Below are 24,091 nucleotides of genomic sequence, written 5' to 3' on the forward strand. Positions count from 1 at the left end.
TCTCCTCCAAGATAGCACGCCGTTCAAAACATGATTTGGACCTAAAGTTCATACGTCTCATCCCTTGGATGTGCATTTGAAGTAGGTAGGTTAACATTATTAAAAATCATTTTAAAGATACGTACATTCAAAGTAAAAGTGTTGCGTGTATACGTATGCCTTTTTAGAGATGAACGCCGCCAACGCTCAAGAGAAGTAAAATTTCGTCGTACTTTTCAACTAAATTTTCTGTCACCTACATGTTCTGTGCTTACAAACTTCGCTGGTCATCCACTTTCGCGAGGGCGGAATGGCGACTTCATTCTTAACAGCGGAGCGGGTTAAAGGGACACTGAAGTGATTTTGTCAAACTTCTGTAATTGTGTGCATTGCATAGGGTGCCTAAAATAAATACGCTTTGCATCGTTTATCCGGTTGATAAAGTAGTATTTCATCTTTAAAGCCGGAAAAAAGAAATAATACAGTGGGAAGCCTGCGGCGGCCGCAACAACCAACAGCAGTGACGCGTATTCGCGGGGTGATGTGATTCGACCGTGTCAAAGACTGTAATTCAAACAAGTTTAGGTTCTCTTAAATTCGATCACGTGATCCACCAGATTAGTAGGAGTGGGGACAATTGTCATGCAGGGGGTTTTTGTAATGGAGAGGCTTGTAGTGCCCTTTTATGTTGCTGTTCCGGCAAACCAATAATTGCTATTTTATTGGCAAACATAAAGCAAAATACGGGAAGTCATTTTTATGCTCCGCTATCCCTGACTTGGAGACAGTCAAAACAATTGCTTCCTTCGCTAGAAAACATTTTAAAACTACGCGTCGGGCGAAATCGCGCCTTTTGCAAGTTCACGGGAATTTCGCGGCGCTGAAAATCGATGAAATTTTCTGCCGTATTTCACGGCAACGGTAGCCGCCATTTCCAAAATGCTACGTAACATCACGTCACGTCACTTTTAAGCAGGATGAAGTTGCCAATGTGTGACGTAAACGTTCCCGCCGAGTGTTTATGTTACGTCGTGTCTTCTCAGTAAATCCCAGAGGGGGCGTGGCCTGCAAGCCGTATTGTTGTTGAATGGCAAAGGCAGACCTATGTGGTCATGTCTGCTGCATTTCGTCTAGTTTTTCATTGCCAGCCAAGAATAATGCGCTTTCAGTAGAGAGAAGTCAGGCAAGCTTTACAACTGGGGCTAGTAAACAGGTGAACAGGTGTCTATCCGACTGCGTTATCATCGCATTCGGGGTGCCCATATTTTCCTTTGCCTTTGTAGCACGGGCGTTGCTTTGGAATTTGGCTGAGTTGAAGGTGAATTTGGCTTCGGACACTGGAAGCTTGAATTATGGACTTTAGGAGGGTAGATTGTCGTCTTTAATTTAGCTCAGTTTGCATAGAGAAAGCTTCGATTTTTAACCATCTTTTTAGTAAGAAAGAGACAGACCTAAGAAAAGCCAATTTTAAGCTATGGAAGACCTCGAGCTCCGCTGTTTCCTCAACCTTCGCATCTCATTTGCGAAGGTGGCCTTTTTTTTTTTTTGCTTTTGCGCACAGAATGTTTTGTTAAGTCATCTGAAATTTCTTCCCCACAATAATTTAACTTTGTGGCAATAGTTAAGACAAATCTAACGTGTAGTTATATTTATTAGAACACTGGTGACCTCAGTTATGGCCGAGTTCTTTGCCTTACGTGAACCAAGGGTTTCATCACGCTAAACAACGTTGCCATGTATAAAACGTGCCGCTGGTGCCAGTAGAGGAAAAATTTGCGTGCCTCTATATACTTCTCCTGAATGACCACAGTAGTGGCAGAAGTTTTTTAGGCAGCAGTACAGGTCCCGGTGAGATGAAATCGTATTAAACAAATTGAGGCCGATTAACCGGCCGGGGCTCGCAAGATATTCTTCGCATATAGGAAGCTGCATTCCCTTCCCGTTTAGAAAGACCGATGGTTCTTCGATACAGGTATTTTCGTTTTACAGAATTCAGTACGCTTTAATTTGATTCAGCTTAAGCTCTTCAGTTCACTTCTAAAGTGGCTATAAGTGGGTTTTAGTCCAGCAGTAGCTTCTTGGCCAATCTCGCGTCCTGAGTGACGATGGTTACAGTTACTATGATCGTTCTGTGTGTACCGGCATGATGTAGACCCCAGAACGTCTTTTACACAGCTCGCCCGCTAGAAAATTTGTCCGATCATAGTGCTGGTATCCATTCAACATCTTGTGGGGACCAGGGTTCTCACGGCGACAGAGCTCGACCCTCGAGACTCGGCCGCCAGGCTAGCTCCGCTGAACGCCGCCACTGGCCGCCAACTTGGCGTAGCGGAAGCGAACAGCAAGAAACACACAAGACACAGAAATCGCCTACCCCAACGTTTATTGCACTGCAATAAGGGACGTCGGGCGCGCCGCTCTACCACCGCCAAGACCACCTTGGTCAGGACGGGAGAAACAGGCGCGAGGGTGGACAAATGAAGGCCAAAAAGGAGCAACACGTATCTACGGCCGCTCCCGATGATGGCTGGTATCCAAAGAGGGCCTTCCTCCGTCGTCGGCCCCTGACCAGCCAGCCCGGAACTTCCGGACAAAACCGGTCCTGTCAAGGAGTCGGCAGCGCCCCCCCCCCCCCCCCCTTCCCGCCGTCATCCTCCCGAAGCGGGGAAACGCGCGCCCGCAGGGAGAGAGAAGGACCTCCCCATTCTCGCCTCCGCGGCGAGCCGAGAGAGATAGGGAAGATGGTGGACCTCCGTAATTCCCACAATCTCAGGGGCTTTCCATAATGTAAAGAGTACGAACGGTGGGTAGCCTGGTTTCTATTTCTCGCTTTGGCGATTTCTTGCCTTGCCTGTGTTTTTTCGGCGCTTCCGAATTTTTCAAATATATTGGCTTTACTCTAAGTAAAAAGAAAATACAATGCTATGAGAGATACATCGTCTTATACACCGAATTCGCTACATGTGTTGTATGCAAGGATGCTTTACCTTGCGGTAACTATTGCATTTTGCTATAAAATGACAGACACCGACCAAATGAGGAACTACTGGAACTTTAAAAACAAACGATAAAAAAATTTCGTTTCTTTTAAACCACTGAGTCGACCAAACGGAATTGGGTTTTATTCATCTTTCGAGGGAGCATAAATACCTTCTTGTTGAGAGAAGGATAACGAAGACTTGTGGCAGAGCCCTGCGTAATCTGCTCATTCAAGTCACGGTGTGCTCAAAACACGTTTTTAAGGGGACAATCTAAAAGCTTAATAGGGGATTATTTTCAGCCATATTATCTTAGAACGTAGCACTTATGCGCTAGCGCACGCATTAAAGGTTTATGGGAGCAGAAACCGCTGTTCTATACGAATACACCTTAGAGAAGAAATGACTCACCGAAGACGGGAGAGAAGTGCGCATAGTATTTTGGTTTCAGTTTAAAAAATAAATCAATAGATCGTAATCCCCATTGTCATTTATTCGCGGTGGTGTGATTTTTTTAATTAGCTTTAACCTAAGTGCGCGCAGTAAGGATCACAAAATTAGCTCGCACTTCGCCACTCAAACACCAATAAAGTTTTGCCATGTTCACTTCTTCATGTCCGTTGCGTCAAATCTCTTGATTTCTTCCTGGGATTCTTTCGGTAATTTCAAATATTTTAAAACATCGAAAAATTGTGTACAAAAATAATTATCTCTAGTGTAGAAAAAAAAAGCAAGTATTCCGCACGTCGTTCTTTCTGCCGATAGGTTGGTCTTCACCGCACCGTACTGATGGCTTCAGTGAAGACCATACGGCCGTCTTGTCAAACGCTGCCTCCTCCCAGATTATACCCCATTTACTATGACTTTAAGTTCACGAAGTTCTCCCGCATTTTAGGTCGCATTTTTTGATAGCTCACGGCGTATTGTCTTTATAAGGTACTCTACAAACTGCGCAGCCATTTGAGCAAAGTGTGGTCTTTATGAAAATACAACGCAATGAACGCAGTGATACAATACACACTGCGTTGGAAGAACGAGGCATCGAAATGTGCAAATACAAGAAGCCTGTATAGACCTCTTTGAAGCTTGCATATCGCGACGCAGTTGAATAGACATAGCTAGCTTGCCTGTATGTCCACGTGGTGCCTGAATATTCGGGCCCAATATTGCAATAGAATGATTGCGAAGCGCCCGAAAAACATTTATTGGGCTCTACAAAAGGTACTGCTGGGAGAAATCAATGTCAATTTAGCCTGCACAGACAAGACCGACCGCGAATTGGCGATGAAATTTTATTGCAATAACATTGCAGCATTTGGTTGAAAATCGAAGTTAAGAAACTACTCATTCTATGCAAAAGTGAAAGCGTACTTGTAGCGAACCAAAACTTCGGAATGAGTAAAAACTGGCACGAATCCACAACCGTGGTATGTGCATTAAAAAGTTTTATCATGCATCATATTTCATATATATGCGTGTTTGTAGCCCTGAGCGATTGGCCGAGGTCAACAACGCGACAATGGAGGCGTATTTGTGTTTAATCGCCGGAAAATTTAAAGCCCTGCCGAGCGCGACACAGGGAAGAAGGTTTAAGAATACAGCGCTTTGTACTCTACAAGTCCTTTCTACCGTCGTCCCTGGGCTGTCTTGAGTAGCATTTCATTTTTCCTAAACCCCCCTTTGTCATTAAATATTAAGAGGATGCGACTGCGTGCCTTGACGGTGTTCATCAAACACAACAATGTAGCAAGAGTGCGCGTGATACGAAACTGTGGTTCTCTACATCAAACTGCTGGATGAACCTAGCAAAAAAAGGTGCCATCTAGTCAGACATCAATCACCGCGAAAATACGACAGTGTCAGACGCCGACAAGGAGATATAAACACGACCACAGAAATTTATTGTTCGCAAATTGTGGAAACAAAGTAACCGTGGGGTAAGTGTATCAAAAAGAGGCTGGACGATCATATCTTGTCGTTATAAATGGACCAGGGTAACGTTTGGTGTTTCTGAAAAGGAATTGGAAAACCGGTGTGGTTTTATTGGGTGCTTTTTCGTGTGATTGTACTTTTCTATCCATCATTTCTACCCATCATTCTTACGATTTATCAATTTTTATGTGCTCGGTTCTGTGAAAACGATTACGATTTGAAAATGTTTCTTTTACCTCCAAGAGAAACAAGTTCTTATCTCTTCTCTGACTATTATTTTTGGTTCCGAAAGCTGTGGGGCCTGTTTTATCAACGTTTATTTTTAGGCTTGTTCTACATCGCAAAATCACCACGGCAGTAGCCTGAGAATGTTACCTTTACCCGGTTTTACACCTGGTTTCATGCAGTCACTCTCCATCAGCCGTTGTTTTGATGACGTACGCTCTGCGCTTAGAGTCTGTAACCATGGGTTACATAGAATGAGAGAATGGCACGCAATACAATGAGAGAATGGCACGCAGTGCGCTGCATTTAGAACTCGCGCAGCCGGCTAATAGCAGTCAGCAGTGCGGCCGTCTTGTCTTGAAGTAGCCGCGCATAAGGTGACCTAAATGTAGATTTATAAGAACGAACACATGATGTATTGCTCTAGCAACAACTACTTTAAAAGCAACCCTTTTCGGGGGTTTTGTAGGCGTCCTGTATCATGGTTCTACACTGCATTTGAAGCGGATTCTATGGGCCCTTCACAATACTTATGGCAGAGTAGAGTTCTCTCTACGTTTACAGAACCAGATTCGCATCCCAGTTGTTGGAGCAGCTCGCAAACACGATGAAAGGGAAAAGACACCCACGTCTTCTCACTCTGTCAAGCTGTGAATAATCAAGCTGCACCAACTCCTCCAGCTGAATTTCATAGGAGAGATCAATCGTCTAGAAAAGGTTGAACCAGCCAGACATTAGGTACCCCGTCGTCGTAGCGGCAGGCGTCTTTTTTGAGTGGTTCAGTAACCATTTTTAACCTCGGTTAAACATAGCAATATTGTTTTGCAGCCATACTGCGCTTCCTGGGCCTCTCTCAATGCCTTTCCCTTCTTACTTAGGGCACGTCACACTCACAGTGTTCGCAGGTGCCGTTTACTACACCCATCTAACACCGAAGTTGCCTCGGCTCCTTCTTAATACGCAGATATTTCAGATCCCAAAATATTGCATTCCCCTACCGCCCCCCCCCCCACCTACCAAACAATCAAATGGCCTTTGCATATTAGCCCTGTACCAAACTCCACCCTATCTGGTTTCTAAATTTACGCAGTTCGTCCACGAAACCCTGCCTCCCTAAACTTGTTCTGTTCTTTACAACTATTCCGTCAAACATCCACGAGCTCCAGGACCTGGTGGGGAAGTTCAATGCCCATCACCAGAGACATCCACCTACATTTTGCTCCAGACGATTACGACATATATTCATCACCCCGCGCCCCCCCTTAATCAGTCGCATAGCCCTGCCACACCTATGCACAGAGGCACACGGTAACCTACCCGTCCCTTCGCTATTAACACTCTTCCGAACATAGGTGCCGAACACCTTGCCGAACATAGGTGCGCAAATCCCAAGCGACCACTGCATCCTTGTGCTTTCTTTACATACGCCCTTTCCCCACTGAAAAGATATCAGAGAATTAAACAACTACAGATGAATTTTCGCAATCTGCGCGCCCGGAAACCCCTTTAACCCCACCATAGCTGGACTACCTTTGCGACCTCTGCGTAGCCAACAATCGATCCCAAAGACTGAAACCTTCTTTGTCCAATCACAAAATCCTTACTCACGTCTGCTTCACTTGTGAAATTAGTACAAGCGCCTCCTCATATGAATCAAGGAACAACCGCGAGCACTGAATTCACCCGCGACTCGGAAATCACAAACCACAATATTACCTCGGCACGCAGAACTGGAACCGGGTTTGGTATACCAATATGTAAACATGCACTAAAAATCGACTTGGCATCTCCTCCATTCCTTCCTTCGCCCCTATCCCGATTGCATTCTACATTCGACAAATACGTCCCTGTACAGGGGTATAACCCGGTCGCATAGGTCCTCCCAATTTCGTGTGTTCACCCTTCCCGAGGCCCACGGAAAATGAATTTGGATAGGCATCTCCCCCTAAACAAACAAGAGCTTGCACTAGCTGCAGAATTACTGGCCTTTTTCACTCGAAGAGTAGATCGTCCGCCCAACTACGTCCCGCCAGTGTGCGAAGTACATTACACTCCGCGTTCGTTGTTGGCGATAAAAGACCCTTCTGTCCTGTACCAGTCAACATTGGCCTCAGGGCACCCTACGTGCCACCTGGAAATCGTTGACTATTATCCTTTTCCAACAGCAGAGCAACCCTTCCACTACCCGAAAACGTCAACACCCTGTATCTCCCCCCCCCCCTTACGTTGCAGAGACGATACAATGACTCTATTTGACCAACTTCTCCGAAGGCCTTCAGTCGGCGGATTCTTTTCCCACGCTCTTTGATTAGGTTCTGTTGCAACCATTCCGCATATCTTGCGACAGAATCCCTTCTTGAGTCCGGTAGATGGTTGTCGAGGTCGTTATTCCCACATTGTCAGCCTAAGAGGAGGCTGGTGCGTGACCGCTGAAAGAAGCCACGCCATTGGCCACGCGCGGCGCAGGTGGTGCAGAAAATCCAAATCCTGCTTCAACAAATGCTCGCACGCACGCTACTGACGTGCAGTCGGGAGCAAACTCACTCGAGATCACTGAGGATCAAACTCACTAGGGCTCACACGTACTCAAACTCATACGAGCTTAAACGCACTCTGGCTCACTCGGGCTCAAACTTATGATGCCACACTTACGCTCACTCAAGCATGAATTCGAGGCGTCAGTTCGAGCGAACTCATGCGGGAGTTCGAGCCCAAATAAGGCGGAGTAAGTGGACTCATGAGTGAGCCCGCCGACCTCACCTATGCCATAGGACCAGGCGGCTTTAAAACCATTCGAAGGAGTCGGAACAGCAAACCACCCGCTCAATGCACCGCTCGCGTATAAGGTGATTGTAAAATTGCTGCGACGACACGAACGGAACGACTGCGTCACCATGCAGAAGCAACACAGGGGCGTCCGGGTAATCAAATACCTGCTCAATGCACTGCTCGCTTGCAAAGTGATCCGAATTATCGTTGGTAGCAAAACTGGCCAGAAGAACGCGAGGCCACCGTAGAGCCGCGAAGAATTCGTGTCAACGTGACACCCATGAAGAGCGGGAAGCGTGACGGGAAGCTACGTTACGGGCCCATACGAATTGTTTCGTATGATTGGGAGCATACGTCTAGGGGCATTAGGTGGCATGCACCACATGCACTCGAAAAATTTTTTAACCTCAAGTTAGGGAAGTGCGTTATACTGTTCGAAAAAAAAAAACTCTCATGTAGGCGGTTATAACACGCGATGTAAGACACGGGGATTCCTTTTTGCGTAATATTACATCCTGAACCCATGCTTTTCTGAAATCATACGACGGGTCATCATTGTCCTCCTTTTCGTATTATATCGCAATGATTAATTTTATTGTGCATGAGGTGAACTAGACCAAGGGGGTTTTTGCGGCGTACACTCTTAAATAAAGTGCCGATAGCCCATGACATTACAATACGAATTTCGAACTGGTTCATTATATTATACATTGGATAAGCGGTCTTCTATATTGACGGGGAACAAAAATAAATACAATGCAACTACAAAAAAAAGTAAAATGTTGCTAGATCTCATATTTCCACGTTGTTTTTGTTGCCCGCTCAGAGGGCTCAGCAGTGCTGCCTGACAAAACTTCCCATTTTTACAGCAGAGCTTTATACCTCTACCCCCCAAAGGTTTCATCGCCGTGGGGAAAAACGATCTCGGTGGGCAAAAGCGCCAAGGCCTAAGACGCCGATTGCATGCGACAGGCCAATCAGGCACACAGCACAGAGCTCAGAATTCGTTCAAGGAAACCACAATACAAGCATGAAACCGCCGTATGGATGAACAAGACGCCTGTGAACAATGGGACCCCCTACCGCCACCAGTGTTCCTGGTAATAAATATTTTTGCAGATTATCTTTGAAGGCTTGCAAGGACTATTGTCCCTAAATAGAGCAGAGCAAAATGGTATCTTTGGACCCACTTCAGCAGCTGAAATGCTGTTACACGCGTTATCTTTGAGTCGCGTTTGGAACGACGTCAGTCGCATGCAGCCGCACAGCAGGGAAGACAAGCTAAGCCTACACGAGTTCACCGACTAAAACGCATAAACAACAAAATGGCGGCGCCCATGAACCTTCGCAGTGTAGACAAATGTCACGTAATGCGAAATGAGCAATGACCATTGCGGCGGCACGGTACAACAGGAGAAAAGAGTGCCGATTCTCTGTACCCTTATCCAGCGACCCCAGCCGAGCGCAAGCGAGAAGCCCGCCGAGACGACGAGAAGCATTTCATACCCTCCTCAATCAGCATTTGTAATTGTTTACAACAGCTTTTGTGGACATCGCCTTTCGCAGGGGGATGTCGGCCAATTTTTTAATGATATGTGGCGTAAAAACTATAGCGGTTTACTTAGAAGTTGATGTGTGGGAGCACATGTTCAAGACGAAGCGTAACATTGTTGTACTTGAGCTCTAGGGCGCAAGCACGCATTCACAGATGAGAAGGTGCTCGCGAGGTGTTTCGGCAATATTCGTTATGCAGGAGCGTAACTGGCGAATATTTCCAGCTACGGGGCCCTCACCTCAGCCATACGCGCTTGCCAGACGGCTGTCCACTCTTGTTCGGTGGCCGGTCCCGTGAGGCCCGAGTCAGGGTCACGCGCGGCCACCAGCTCCTCTTCGGTCGGACAGCGCCACTCCGGCAGCGCCATGGTCGCCAGTATAGGAACCAGGAACGTCACACTGCAGCCTTGGATGATGGGGAGCCTGTATGATGCCCATCCCGAGAGCAGATGAGCCATGGTACAGAAAAGGCCGCACGCGGAAACGATGCGATTATATACACAGAGGCTACCCAAAAAATGACCTCCGCTGTAAAGAGTAAATGAATACGCATTTCAGTCCGTATGGTACTTGAACTTAGGTCTCCACAGTAGGAGCCCAGGGCATTACCACTGCGCTGTCTTCGCAAGTTGCCGGTGGCGGAATAAAAGTTAAAACAATGCGTGCCGCGTGACAAGTGAACTTGATGGCTCGTGAAGAGAACGGGTACACCACAGCCGCTCAGAACTCTGATTCTGGGAAGCAGTGTGCCACCAGCGTGCCTTCGGAAGTATTTTGCGCCAAAATACGAAGAAACGACCGCTCAGAAAGAGACGCAAACATGGTGAAGCAGTAAAGAAGCCTGTCGAGGTGATTCGCGCGAAAGACGACGAAACGAAAGCGAAGAAAGGGATACAAATATGATGTAGTAGTAAGGAAGTATTTGATAAGTATCGCCGGGCTATCTCCTCCAAAGCACGTTATCACACTTACGTTTCCCGATAATTTTTTTAGAGCAGAACGATGCCAGCCAAAGCCAGGATAAAAGAAATATTTCATATTATGTTGCGGTTCCAGCTTCAGTCACCTAATCATGTTTCAGGGGCTGAGGGATAGCAGCGACACAAGTTGGACTCTCGCACGCGGGGCATCGCGTGTTTTTTGCGGGATACCCCATCTGGCACCGCAGCGGAAAGCGGTCACCATGTCCAAGATGGCCACCGGCTCTCCCGTAGGCGGAAATCATCTTGATTTATTTTTAAAGACGGTTAGGGCCATCGCCGTTCTTGGTGCTCAACAAAATAGACAACAAAATGCAACCAAACTCATCTGTCCGGTTGTTAGAAGAGTGCCTTTGCTTGTGTCATGCGAAGAAATCGCAAGGACAAGAACAAGGGCTGGTCAAAAGAAGACGGCGACGATAGCCAAGGCGTGCGCCGTGGGGTAAGCTCCAAACCCGCCTAGAGCCCTATCATCATCAGCGTCGGTCATTCACCCCCACTCAGGAGCCGGCCAATCAAAACCTGCTAGCGACAGCGGCCGGTGGCGGAAGCAATTTCGTGGTGGACAACAGGGAGAACATGGTGAAGAGAGACCGGAATGCTGGCGGCCGACTGCCCTGACCCGGGCCACGTCCAAGAGGTCCTTCACAACGGAACACCTGACGCCCTCTCCTGCAAGCGAGTAGTCTCGTCGACATCGTCAGAAGGCAGTGACGTTCCAAGAGAGCTGCGTTGGCTCTTACGCGACGGGAGAGAGAGAGAAACCTTTAATTTTGTAAATTTTGGGTTACTGAGGTGTGGTGACCGACAGCTGCATCTTGCCGGTGACCTTGGCCGCTCGTTCCGTTAGATTCTTCTGAACCTGCAGGTCTGAGCTGCCCAGCGCCTCCTCCAAGTGCTCGCCAGTTGGTATTAAGGGAAAAGGGTCTTTGGGGCAATTCCACATAAGATGAATGATGGTGTCGTGTGCAGCTCGGAGCGCGTTTCCCAACCTTCAGGAACGAGATGTCACGCCATGACTGTGCTCCCGGGAAGTGACGAGCGGCGGGCCATTGACGGTGACAAGCACGTACTTTCTCTCCATTTGCGTGAACTCTTTAACATTTTCTATACCGCGTTATCGCAGTCCCCTTTTGTTCTTCCGTTCTCCAGTGTTCCTTGGTTTCTGTACTGTATTGTGTGCAGTTTGATGTGTGTTTCGGGTATCATAAACTAGTCTCATTTCCATGGTTTCTTCTTCTATTCATTATTGTCCCCCGAACCTGACACATGCTTTCAATATCACGCCGCTATGATGAAATAGCTCTCCCGTTGGGCACGCACTCACGAGATTTCATGCGATAATTTTCTTTGCTTAGTTAGGCCATCGCTCTCGAGGAAGCACAGGAAACTTCCCTCGGTCTCAAGGAAATATAAGAAACTGTGTTTCCTGTTTCGCGCTCTCGAGCTAGATGAGTTAATTTCTTTGTATTTGGATCGAGAGTTACCGACCACGATCTCGAGAGGCTTTCTTTGAACAGCTGATGCCATAGAATATACACAAGTAGTCAGAACGCCGGTGCTAAACCAAATAAACTACAGCACAATCCTAGATATTGTCACGTAATCACGGAGGCTGCATAATCCTTCTAGTAATTAAAGTTTATTGGAGCGAAATTGTGCTCCGAGGTGACCACAAGGAAAGCCCAAATGTCGAAGAAGCAGCAAACCAAAATGATCGGGCACTAGAGCGTAGGGGAATCTAATACGCGGGAGTTTTTTCTGCAAGCACTTATATTGGAGCGCTCTCGTTTTCATAAGCATCGAAAAGGGAACATTGCTGGTCAAACAAGAACCGTCTAGGGGATGCCGAACAGGTTACACTTTTTCCCTATTGTTGGAGACACACGCGCTGGTCTAACGACAGAAGGAGCAGACGGACGTTCGAACCGCTTTCGTTTCGAAACGGGATGCGATAACCCTGCGCGACCAGACGGTGGCAACAAAACATACAAAGCAATTCTTAAAGCATATTTTACGGTATTATTAATGCTTTCTACCATTGAGCAACGCTTCCAGTACTAGTTTGTATGTGACGCACATTTTGGTAAACACCGATAAATTTTCTTGTATTTGCTTTTTAAGCTGTATTTAGCTCAACCTTATACCATCTCAAAGCTCATTTCTGCCATGGTAACAAACTCGAACGCGAAGTATACATTTCAAGGCCCTTCCGATCTATAGGCAGTGGTGTCGCCCAGCATGCATTTCCGCATTGTTTGGTGTAAAAAAAATCCTACGGCATACCTCAGGCGAAAAAAAAAAAAAGGCCGCTTATCTGCTCCTTTCGTTGCAAATCTCAACAAAAGATGATAGTCTTTTATCGGCATTTGCCAAGTAAATGGCGCCCTTCGCTTTCCCGCTCACCTCTCATGCTGTTCCTCTCCGTCGCGCTCATCACAAGGTAAACACACCGAAGGTTTGCTCAAGTCAATTTAAATTTACCGCGTTCCACTACTCCAGGCCAGGTGCCTCGATGCCAGCGCTGCCGTACGGCGGAGACGCGCGTGACTCGAGGCAGCCTACTTCAACGTTTATAGAACAACGTTGCCCTACTCCACATGCGTTCCAAGCAGAACGCGGAACCTATCTAGTTTAACCTTTCGTAACTGTAACAGCATATTTCTTAAAATGCCGCCAGAAGCTATAGCGCCGCGGGCGGCAGCAGGCGACGGAGTGAATTTTTTTCTGCAGTGGATGTAGTATTTCATTTCGCAAAAATCAAGCATCCATGATTTTTTAAATAAAGGAACTCTGTAAGTATCACATATGCATCGATTTTCTGCCTTATATTTGCGTGATGTCTTGTTCTCGTGCAACAATGTTGACAAGTATGAACATTGACAGCGGACTTAGACGTTTAGGGTATAGGCTGTGGGTACATAAGACAATTGCGCCGATTTTGTTTCACTTTGGCCGGGTGGCTGAATCGAGTCACAGACAAACAGACAGACAGGCCAAAATTTCCGCGTTTTAGTAGCCCAAGAATGACTATCGTCTTTAAAAAAGTACGTAGCCTAGATTACCAGCGTTATATATTTACAACACACGTCGAAGTCTTATTTACGAACACACATCAAAAGAAAACCGGGTTAAAATTGTTTTCGCAAGGACACACACACACACACACACACGCGCGCGCGCGCGCACACACGCGCACACGCACACACGCACACGCACACGCACGCACACACACACGCACACACGCACGCACGCACGCACGCGCATGCGCACGCGCACGCACACGCACACACACACGGTTATAATAACAACGGTTATAAATTTAAATATTTGGAGTACAAGACATCGCTCGTAAGACTCACTATGGCACCCAGACATCAGATTGTTTTGCGCACAGTTTTCATAACCAGCACGCCCCCATTTCTACAAGGCCGGATGAGTCATCTTGTCCTATACGCCCGTTCAACAACAACAAAAAAAAAACTGACAGGCGGTTCGTTTGTGCGATCATAAAATATCCCATGAAAGCAGCATACACGTCTTCTTTTAAAGCATTATTCAATACCTAATGTTGGGTATCTGCTACTTCGTGTGCTCTGCCACTTGGTTAGGCTCAAGAGTAAGCATACAGGATTTAGAGTACCGGTGCATATTTCTTGCGGTCGACTTTCTTGGCATTTGCAGCGTGAATAATTTATTGATCAATTCAGTATTGGCTTTGTGCGTAGCGTGCTGCAGCACGTCACATTACGGGTTTTTAAACGGTGGTGGTACCACACTGCGGGTACACGTACAGCTCTTGGGGTATGCACAACCAGAGTCCTACAATTGGAAGACTCTTGTATAACTTTGCTGGAGTGGAAGCGGCAACTGTTCAGTGTGCGCAGCGGCGGCAGAGCTTGGGCATAGCGTTTTGTTTTGAGGTCTTACGAAGTCAAGCGGGACCCGCAGTTCCGTGCCCACACTCGTGCACCAGCGCAGCGTCGTAATTACAGAAAAGTTCGGAAGGAAGATTAAACCTGGATGATAAAGTTTCTTTCCATCGACAATTAATTTAATGGTAGCTGAAAGCTCCGCATGCGAATGCGATTGGTTTTTGGGAGGATTGTAATGTGAAAGCGTAAATGGTCCTTTGGGCGAAAGGGCCGACACTGCCGGCCTGAGTAGCAGCGAGGCGGCTCCTAAACCCACGTGAGTACGCCGCGTTCGGTTGCCCGTGTCTCACATTAATAAACCCAAAAGGACCACGGTGCTTGGCGACGCCTGGGCATGCGCTGAGCCACGTAGACAGCGGAGAGTGGTGCAGCGAGACGTCAAAATAGTAACTGCCGCGACCCCCCCCCTCCCCTTACCCCCCCCCCCCCCCCCCCCCCCCGCGGGCAGCAACCCTCAGAGGTCAGAAATATTATCCAAATGGTTCCAATCTGCAGCAAACATGGCGTAGAAGCAGTAAGAAATAACCAGCACTAATTTAGTCGCAAAACTCGAAACATTGCTCGCAGTGTAATACTCGTAGAAGCAAGCACCTGCGGCGCTGAATTAGATATTAATTGGAGTCTGCAATACTTCTGATGAACACTTTCACTCTTTCCTTTACGTCTGGAAGCATTGTGGAAGTATAGTTAGGGCCAGCACGAAGCAGTACTGCGCGATTTGCTTGTCGCAGCAGATCCGCCTTCTGTTTCTGCTTAACTTTTGCGGCTTTTTTAAGCGGCTATTGAATGAATTTATTGCTGAAACTGAAAGAAAGCCGGCCAATAGCCGCTACATCGCTGTAATGACGTAATTCGAGCGCTTGAAGAGCATCAGGACCGGGAAAGAGAGAAAGCTATCTTGGGCAATTTTCCAAGTTATCTGATGGGCATATATATTTTCTGGCGGAGGTACTTTGTGATCTCCTATTCTAAGTACTGGATGTGTTTGTTGACTACGTTCTGAAAGAATTTAGGATTTGTAAACAAGATAAAAAGTGTTGCAGGGACCCTTAAATGCGTTTGCGTCGTCAAATCATGACGAGTGCTTAGATATCCTCAGGAATTTCGTTTTGGCTTCATCACAGAAAAAGGAACCACGGCCGGCATGCGAGCCCGTGATCGCTTTCTCAACAACCCAAGGCCTCCTCCGCTGAGCTGCAAGGCTCTGGAGAATCACAGACATCTCTGCGCTATATTTTAATCACGTCGGATACCCTAACTGCTTATACCCGCTGTTTGGCGAAACCTTGGCAGAAAATATGCCCCCATTATTGTAGAAAAGGACAAACCACCAGAATAAACGAGTAAAAAGAATGAGTTCAGTGTACTATGTATCCACTGCCGCTTTCAGCCAATGAAACGTGCTCTGGTTTCGCAATCCCTTCTCGCGAATGTAGAGTGCAGAAATGAAACTAACGCTTTTTCTGGGGGCGTCTAGACCGTGTCAAGAAAGAGTGTCTAGAAGGATTGTAGAACTGCACTTAGTGTTCAGGTAGAAATGTGGCCTTACGATGTATCATGTGGTTTCACGTTTGTGTTTACTGTAATTTTGGCGCGCATCCCACGCGGCATTCCAATGGGTTTCTTTGAAATCTGCGTTTCCACGCGCGGTTGTTCCAAGACCTTTTCGAAGCGATGTTATTATGAATAGTTTGCTGACAAGTAAGGCAACAAACACATTACACGTTGGTGCCTTGAACCGACAGGCGCATAAAAGAGAATAAAGGCCGCTCTTTCATATCCACGTTTCAGAAACCTCGAGGAGCTGATCTCTTGTATGAACGACAAGAAATGATTTGAAAATTTTATGGCCCGTGCTCTTTGAACACGAAGAGTGTGTTTTTGAAAATTCATTCTTTGAAATGTTTTTCGCTTTTTGGGCTACCTCCCGGGCATTCACGCGTATTTGCGAACCTTGGCAAATCCGCTGGGTGGTTTCGCTACCTCTCGTTTCGCCAGAGGATTGCCTCAACTGTCAATGCCAGCCACGCGGAGAGCAGTTGTGCAACTTTGTATCTTTGTACCGTCGTGAACTCATTGCACAGTTTTCAGCACTGGCGCAATCTTTAGTCAGCTTGCGGAAAGGAATTGCGGGAAAAAGTTACTGTTGCCGGAAAGGTTATCGCAGTGTGCTTGAACGAAGAAGCGCGCAGTGGTAAAGCACCGGAAACCTATCATTGTCTAAACTAAGATTCAAGCAAGACCCTCGTTGCGTCTAGTGAGTGTGTCTTGTCACCTTTCTTCAATGCAGCTGCCATCTTTCTATAGCTCACGACTTCCCTTCAATCGTACGTACTGCCCGTGGATGGGTGCCTTCAGTAGAAATCAATGAGCATTCAGAACGGGCCCAGCTGAAATGTCTATTGACGAACTGAACTTTAAAGCAACCTAAAAAGACTCGTGAACATTTCGGCTGGCAGCAAGAACCCTCTTAGAATACCCATGCCTTTTTCTCCCGTTGAGTAAATACAATTCCGACAAATCTTCCGTATAACACCATTTCCAGACTAGCAGCGCAACCGAAAAAATTACGGACGGCTTGGCTGCGCCAACGATGGAAGGCCGTGCGAAGGCGGCATATGTTGCTGCCTATTGCGGGTATGTTGCTCATTTTGCTAGGATTGACAGTATGCGGACAAGATTCAGAGTAGAGGAACACCTTTCCTACGGTCGACCCTTTTAGTGCTTGCTCTGCAAGCATCATTGGTTAAGAAACTCATTGGGTGCTCCGTGAATGCCCCAGCAGCATCCGTAGCTGCTGCAGCATACATTGTCTGTTTATAAGGCGTCGTGTAATACCCCACTGAGCGAGGGCATGCGCAACTCTGTGGGCATGTACCTTTTACTAGAATGATCGCAGCACATTGAGCCGTCGCGTATGCACCGGAGCGCCGGAGCTTAGGCAGAATGTTTCACATATCAACCGGTACCTGCATACGATGAGCAAAAGTGTTACTTTTTTCAAGGGGTACCGGTTGACGACGTTAAATATAAATACGTAGGCCTATACGTAGCCTAAAGTCCTACGTATAGGCAGGTCTAGATTAACAGTGCTTGAGTCCCGGTTCAAAAAAAAAAAAAAAAACAACAGGGGGGGGGGGGAGCCCTCCCTCCCCTTCCTGCCTTACCCTCTCGTCATTCTTGAGATTTGACGCCAATTTTTAGAATTTCTTACAAAGAACACATGCCTTATTTACTCGACGCGACCGCATACACAGCGTGGATACACGGGCCCTATCATCGTTCCCTCCTACACTCCATCCGCGAAGCGAACATTTTCATGCCCATTTGTTTAGCTTTCGTTATCTGCGCTTCATACTTTCTCATCTATGCCCTATGGCAAAATAAACGCTATAAAAAAATCTCCGGAGTGTTTATGAACACCGCGCCGGCGTTTACTTTCTCGCAGAGCACGTGGAGAGGTTGTCATCGGAATTGAACTATACCAGAATACGAAGAGACATAGACAGCATTAAGATTTGTCGGGCTAGTTGGTTCATACTGAAAGAAGGGTACACTGCGTGCGAAGTTAACACGAAAGGAAGAAACACATACGACACTTAGACTGCACTTCCAAGCGTCGTAGGTGTTTCTTCCTTTCCTCTTAACATTTAACGCAGCTTACCTTTGTTTCAATACACCACATCTTCCCTCGAAAACCACGAAACGCATTCGTGAAAAATGGCTTCCTCAATCTGCTTCACTAATTCTGCAGCGTACGCTTTGGTTGCCTGGGTGTGAGCGCTGCCGAAGTAGACAGGTGGGCCTTTTTCAGAAATTCTTCGCACATCCTTGCAGTAAATACGCCACCAACCGTCTGGCTACTTTGTGATTTCATCTAGCAACAGAAATTTACGCTCTCCTCAGGCAGCATTCCCATACAAACAGTGATATTGCATATACCGACTGAGCACAACAAATAATTTAAATGGTTTATTATTCAAATGTTTTCTATCGTGCGGGGAAGTAAATCCTTTAGAAAAAGTGTGGCGTCTACAGAAAACTAGGTCCATAGCGAACTTTCACAAAAAAGTTTTAATAACACTCTCGAATAAACTATTGTGTATATTTTAATTTATGCACACATCGTTAACTGTCAAACAGGTAATACATTTGCATTTTTGCAGGCAATATACACTCTTATATGAGCATGATACACATTCATTTTGCACACACCTTTTCTGCTATTAAATTGCATAATACATTTACGTTTTTAAAAATATTTTCTACTTCAACAACATGTAGAAAATAGGTTGCGCGTTTTGCAGAAATTTAACCTTGAAATAGGTCTTCTGTACGTATTACCATGTTTTCTCTCTTTATTCTTTTTTTATGAAAAAAAGGATAGGTATGTCAGTTCTTCAAGCGTTTTCCTGCCTTTTGAAGGGACAGTTTGTTGATGAGATCTTAAATGTGGACCCATCAACAAATCCCAGTCTGGCTGCCCATCTGCAGGATCAACTCCGTCGCCCTACTTGATGTATCGTTCTGAGCGAGCGAAACTTTTTTAACTCACACTGAAGAACTGTGAGCTGACTTCAGAATTATGCGTATTATGCAGCGAACAGCTTTTCCGAAGCATTGATTATTGTAATAGATAACCTCTGTTTCAATTAGGTGAAATCAGCAGCAGGCTCAAACTTTTTCGGACCAAACCACGAAGTCTGCCATTTTTCCAGCCCTCGGTGGGCCCCCTAGGCCTGTGGGAGTTAGGTTCATTTAAACCCTTGGAACCACGGATAATCCCCCCCTGTGTATGGGCTTACCGTTGTTATTCTTTAAATCAAGCCCCAACGCGTGCCACGCAGCGTCATGCGCGTTTGGCGTAAAGGCGTTTCCTAGTCAACACAGCCAAGCGACGCATGACGCCATCTACGGGTCATGTTTGAAGCTATGTCCACGTGCATGTGGCCCTCAATTTATCCGCTCAGAACCGCTTGCTCTCGTAGTGTAGTAGTTCCGCTCCTGTGAAGCAAACATCCTAACCACAATAAAGAAAAGAAAAGCAAACATCCTAACCAGGGTTCAAATCCCGTTACCGTTTTTTTTTCATTTTCAAGGGTTTGTCATATTTGAATATTGACATTTGTTATCACGGATATAATCTATTTATGACATCTTTATGCATTATAAATGGGATTTTGGGTTTTTTTGTTGCCTTTTGGTCAGTTTGAGCTACTGCTTCTTGTACGTTTTTGCGGGTTTTCCCCTTTTAGGTCGGTTTCGGCTATTTGCGTTGAATATTTTTCTACACCTTGGTTTTCAACCATTGCAGGTCCGTTTTGGCTGTTATTTATTTCAGTTCGGGTGGTTTTGTATGCTTTAGGTATGTTTATGCTGTGGTATAACCACAAGAAGCAAGCTCAGATGACGGCCGGCTGTACTCACTATGAAACGCATATGCGCTGCCCGTTTGTGCGTCCAGAGGCCAATATCCGTTAATATAGTGCCCCTCAATCTTAGCCCAAGCGAAAATTGGAAAGTGCGGTAGGCTTTCACACTAAAGCATGTGTCAAGAACACCCTCTCTAACAGCGGCGGCTTTTGCTATGTCCGTTGACGTCATTGATCATTCGCAACGCTATAAAACCTCGCTTTCTTGCATCTGCTGACCTCACTCTAATAACCGTTTTCCTTTCATCTTCGGCCATTCATAAGAATGAGGAACCTATCGTTTATTCTACTATTTTGACGTCGGGCAAAGTCTGTTTCCTTATCAAGAAGGCGTGGATCGCCTCCTCAAAAGGGGTTGACATGATTGTAATTTGTCATTTGCAGTGACCACTGTGACCCCCACTGCAGCAACAAAGACTGTGGGGGACCAATAACAACGAAACAAGCCACCGTGCCTATTTTACTTTTTGTTTCGTCCAAACTAACGAGCAATTCTTTAAGGGTAGGCAGATATGCAACGTATATGTTAGCACGTGGATAAGCTAGCTGTCACTGTTGAACAGTAAACACGAACAATAGTAGTAGATGCGGTCGTTGAGTGAAGAACGTGCAATTCGGAAAAGGATGTGCAGGAAGGCGGTGAAGTGTTGTAACAATTTTTTGATTAAACCGCGTTTTGTGTTTTAAGTAAGATCCACAGGAACTGAAGCAGCGGTAATGGCTATTAGGTTATACACTTGAACCCTTCTTGATCCTTTTTACAACGTCTTATGCCCGCGTGAAAAGTAAAAAGTGAAAACTCGATCTCGGGGTGAGAACTAAAAAGAAAAAAAAAACTGTTGTAGACGGGAACAATATACAAGGCGATTTTATAGCATTTATAATCAATATATAATTGTCTGGTGCGTTCACAAAATGGGGAAAGGGGCCCCTACATTCTAATTACATTCTCTGGGCATGTTCTGCCTCAACACACTCCATGAAAAAGCTATATAAGTCCCAGAGAGCAAAGTTTGCGAATACGAGGCGAGACCTATGAGTGGTTTCTCAAACGCCATCCAAGTTGTGATATAAAGCAGTGCCGAATTCCTGCTGAATCCAAAAGCGCGAGTTAGATTCTGGCAGCGGTGAACGTTTTTCTCACGAAAGCGAAAGACAAAAATGCCTGGGTGTCCAGATTTCAGTACAGGTTAAAATCTCCATACAGTCTAAATTATACCATAACCCTCCACAACGGTGTGCCCTATACCCCATATAGCTTTGGCGGGTAAAACCTCCGACGTTAAATCACATACTAAGACTAAACAAACAAACAAACAAACAAACAAACAAACAAACAAACAAACAAACAAACAAACAAACAAACAAACAAACAAACAAACAAACAAACAAACAAACAAACAAACAAACAAACAAACAAACAAACAAACAAACGAACGAACGAACGAACGAACAAACAAACAAACAAACGAAGAAACAAACAAACAAACAGAAACAGAAACAGATGGGCTAACAGAACTAGCGCACACATAGGAGAGTTTGAAAGCAGCATGCTAAAAAGGGCGAAGAGGGAGGCCTACCTGATGCCGAGAGTTGTCTGGATGAGTGTGCCTATTCCAGAAATGAAGAATATCGTGGAGATGAGGTAGCCGCGGGCAGGGTCTTCTTCGCGCATGCAGAGTGCAGGAGCAAGCGCGAAAGGGTAACTGAGAGCTCCCGATGTGACGATCAGGTAATGCTGAAAGAACACGAGGGGGTTTGGGGATGAAAGAAATGCTAAGAATAGCTAAATTGGCATATGGACATTGAACTACGAAAGCAAAGCCAGGTAACCGCTACGGGAAAACAGAGGGGAGCGAGCATAACTCGTTTGCTGCGTTCGGCTGGCCGCGCTTACACCACTGCCACGAGCGTACTGGGAGAATATTAAGAACTGTGAAAAGTAACTAGAGTGAATAAGACGAACGACAGATATTTTGTAACTGGTACGACTGAAACAATGCTTCCAATAACAACATCGTGCGGCTGGTGTAATGGCCTTGTTGTGTTGAATAATAAGATTGGTTGACTATTGTTATAACCAGCACCCAATACGCGAAAAATATTTGTCGCATCCGGTTTATGCTATGTCCTCAGTAGGGGGAATGGATTATATAACAGCAAAGTTTTTGCCATAGAATTTTAAGAGCCACTCACTTAATTATTTGGCGGAAGTTTGGGCGACTATTACACCGTTCTGTAATGTGAATTCGGGGCGCAGGTATTGAAATAATTCGGTTTAGCTATGTATTGCGGTAATGAATTTGAGAGACATACGCATATGTGCAACTATAGAGCACTTTTAGCCTTTGCTTCGGCAGCAATCACCACGGGGCCCTGGCGCAGGCGGCGCTGAGCCTCAGCTGGGGTTGCGAGCTTAACAGCAGCGGTAGGCAAAGCAATACCACCGCTGCCGTAAAGTGTGGTCTCGGGCTGTGTGTTTCAGAGCAGTCGCCGAGCCAGTGCTCTCGCCTACGTCCATTGTCCGCTTCTCCTTCGCGTTCCTGCCAACGCTACCACCATATCCTCTACTTTCGCTTTCTTCACCGCTTTCTCTTTGTTGCCGCCGTACTTCCACCCTGCGCTGTGCTCTTCGTTTGCTCAAACCGGTTGTAACATCGCGCCACGAAAAGCGCCTAAAGCCCATTGTACATGGTGCTAATTTACCTGGGAATTCGCAGCTGCAGCGCCACTGGTGCGGCTATATGCGAGCTATTTTCGTAACTTCGGCAGCAACGAAAACGCATCGTTTTGCCGCACGAGTGACGCCGCAGCTGCAAGTTCGCAGGTGAAGTCGCATAACGTAGAACGGGTTTAAGAACTGAGGTGCAAGGAGAAGCAATAACAGAAAATTTCAATCCTCTCGGAAAATTGCAGTAACCTTTCACTGTTTTACTACAGCGGCAGAAGCTCAGAGAACAAGGTCGTTTTGAGCAGTTATAACTTATGGGCACAATACCGGTAAAAAGTAACAGTGTTGAAGTTGCCGGTACCTAGGGTAAAAAGCAACTCTGTGGAAGTTACAGTTGCAATTTAAAAAAAAAATCAACTTGTTGCAGTTACAGTACTGTGAAATGGGTAAAGTTGTAAATTTTACCTTACTTTACATAATGTGTACCCAGTGAACCAATTTGTCTGCATGAAAAACTCTACTTTATGCGCTAAATTATAGGGAGTTTAGAGTTCAAGGTTTTGATTATTCATGTATCCTTCACATTATCTAACTGCCACCTAGCCTTTCCAAATTACAACGCCTGTTTTTGCAAAGATGGCAGAGAATATGCAACCGACAACAGCGCCCGTGACGATGCGTTACGCGACGTGTTTTGTTCCCTAATAGAGCGAAGTTACGAAATAAGCACCCTCCAGCTCTCCCGCACTTGTTTTCACGCCATAGTAGAGATCCCAGAGTCAGGAGATTTTGAGGGAAAAATGTAGCCGTTAGCGTTCCTATTGCAGGTGAAAATTGCCGTTTGCTCCCGTGCTCGAGCTCTCCATGCAGTGTTACCTGTCCAAACAGAAATATCGCACGGCCTTTTCCGTGCTCTAATTGGACAAGGCCGCTCGCAGCACAGCCTTCACTCGGACCACGTGCTGGGACTGAAGCTTACTGTGAAGTCGTCACTTTTTTATTTAGGTTAGGTCGTGGTTGGCATTCTGTAATGATTTTTAGATTTCAAGTGAACAAGTTTTACAACACTGCTGCACGCGGGCCATCGATATGTACTCGGGCGGCAGGATTTGCCGCATGACACGGCCAATGGAGATGTGCGCATGTGATAGAAGTCCGCCATAAAGTCATTCCTTGCGTGGGCAGAGTAGGAGGGCAGAGCTACGGGTACGTGTCCATGCATCTTAAAATCCGGTGTATCAGATGAGTAAATGTCTCAGTGCCGGCCCCCGCGTAGTTATTGAAAAAGCCCGTAGCCCAATCTTAAAATCGAAATAATATTCCTATACATTTCCTTAATGCGCAGCGTTCTATGGCTTTAGGAACGTGGAGTTCTAAAGGGTTCACACCAAGAGGATTCTACAGGGTTCGTAATTATTCATACCTGAAGGCCCAGAACGGCACTGAAATACCATGGAGGCCGGTCATCGACGCCATAGAACATGTTTTTCTCTGGTGACGTTTTCTTCTCATTGGCAGATTCGTTTTCCTGCAAGAAACAACGTCTCATGAGCCCTCGTAGCAGTGTTTACGTTCAGTTGCTGCTTCCAAATAATCCTTGTGTGCTCTGAGCATGACGATGTATCCCGGCAGGGCT

The 24,091-nt window shown here is 46.1% G+C and overlaps 1 protein-coding gene across 1 annotated transcript in view; it reads right to left on the reverse strand.

The window, feature by feature from the left end:
- Positions 1-24,091, reverse strand: part of LOC144149650 (solute carrier family 23 member 1-like) — a 108,303-nt gene that overhangs the window by 35,166 nt on the left and 49,046 nt on the right. Inside the window, exons 4-6 of the mRNA XM_077681312.1 lie at positions 23,879-23,983; positions 21,365-21,522; positions 9,677-9,860 (exon numbers count right to left, since the gene is read on the reverse strand). Coding sequence (XP_077537438.1) covers positions 9,677-9,860; positions 21,365-21,522; positions 23,879-23,983 — 447 coding nt within the window. The remainder of the gene's footprint in view (positions 1-9,676; positions 9,861-21,364; positions 21,523-23,878; positions 23,984-24,091) is intronic.

Source organism: Haemaphysalis longicornis, unplaced genomic scaffold (assembly GCF_048455015.1).
Source record: "Haemaphysalis longicornis isolate Haplotype H1 unplaced genomic scaffold, Haemaphysalis longicornis Haplotype H1 scaffold_1, whole genome shotgun sequence".
NCBI lineage: Eukaryota > Metazoa > Arthropoda > Arachnida > Ixodida > Ixodidae > Haemaphysalis > Haemaphysalis longicornis.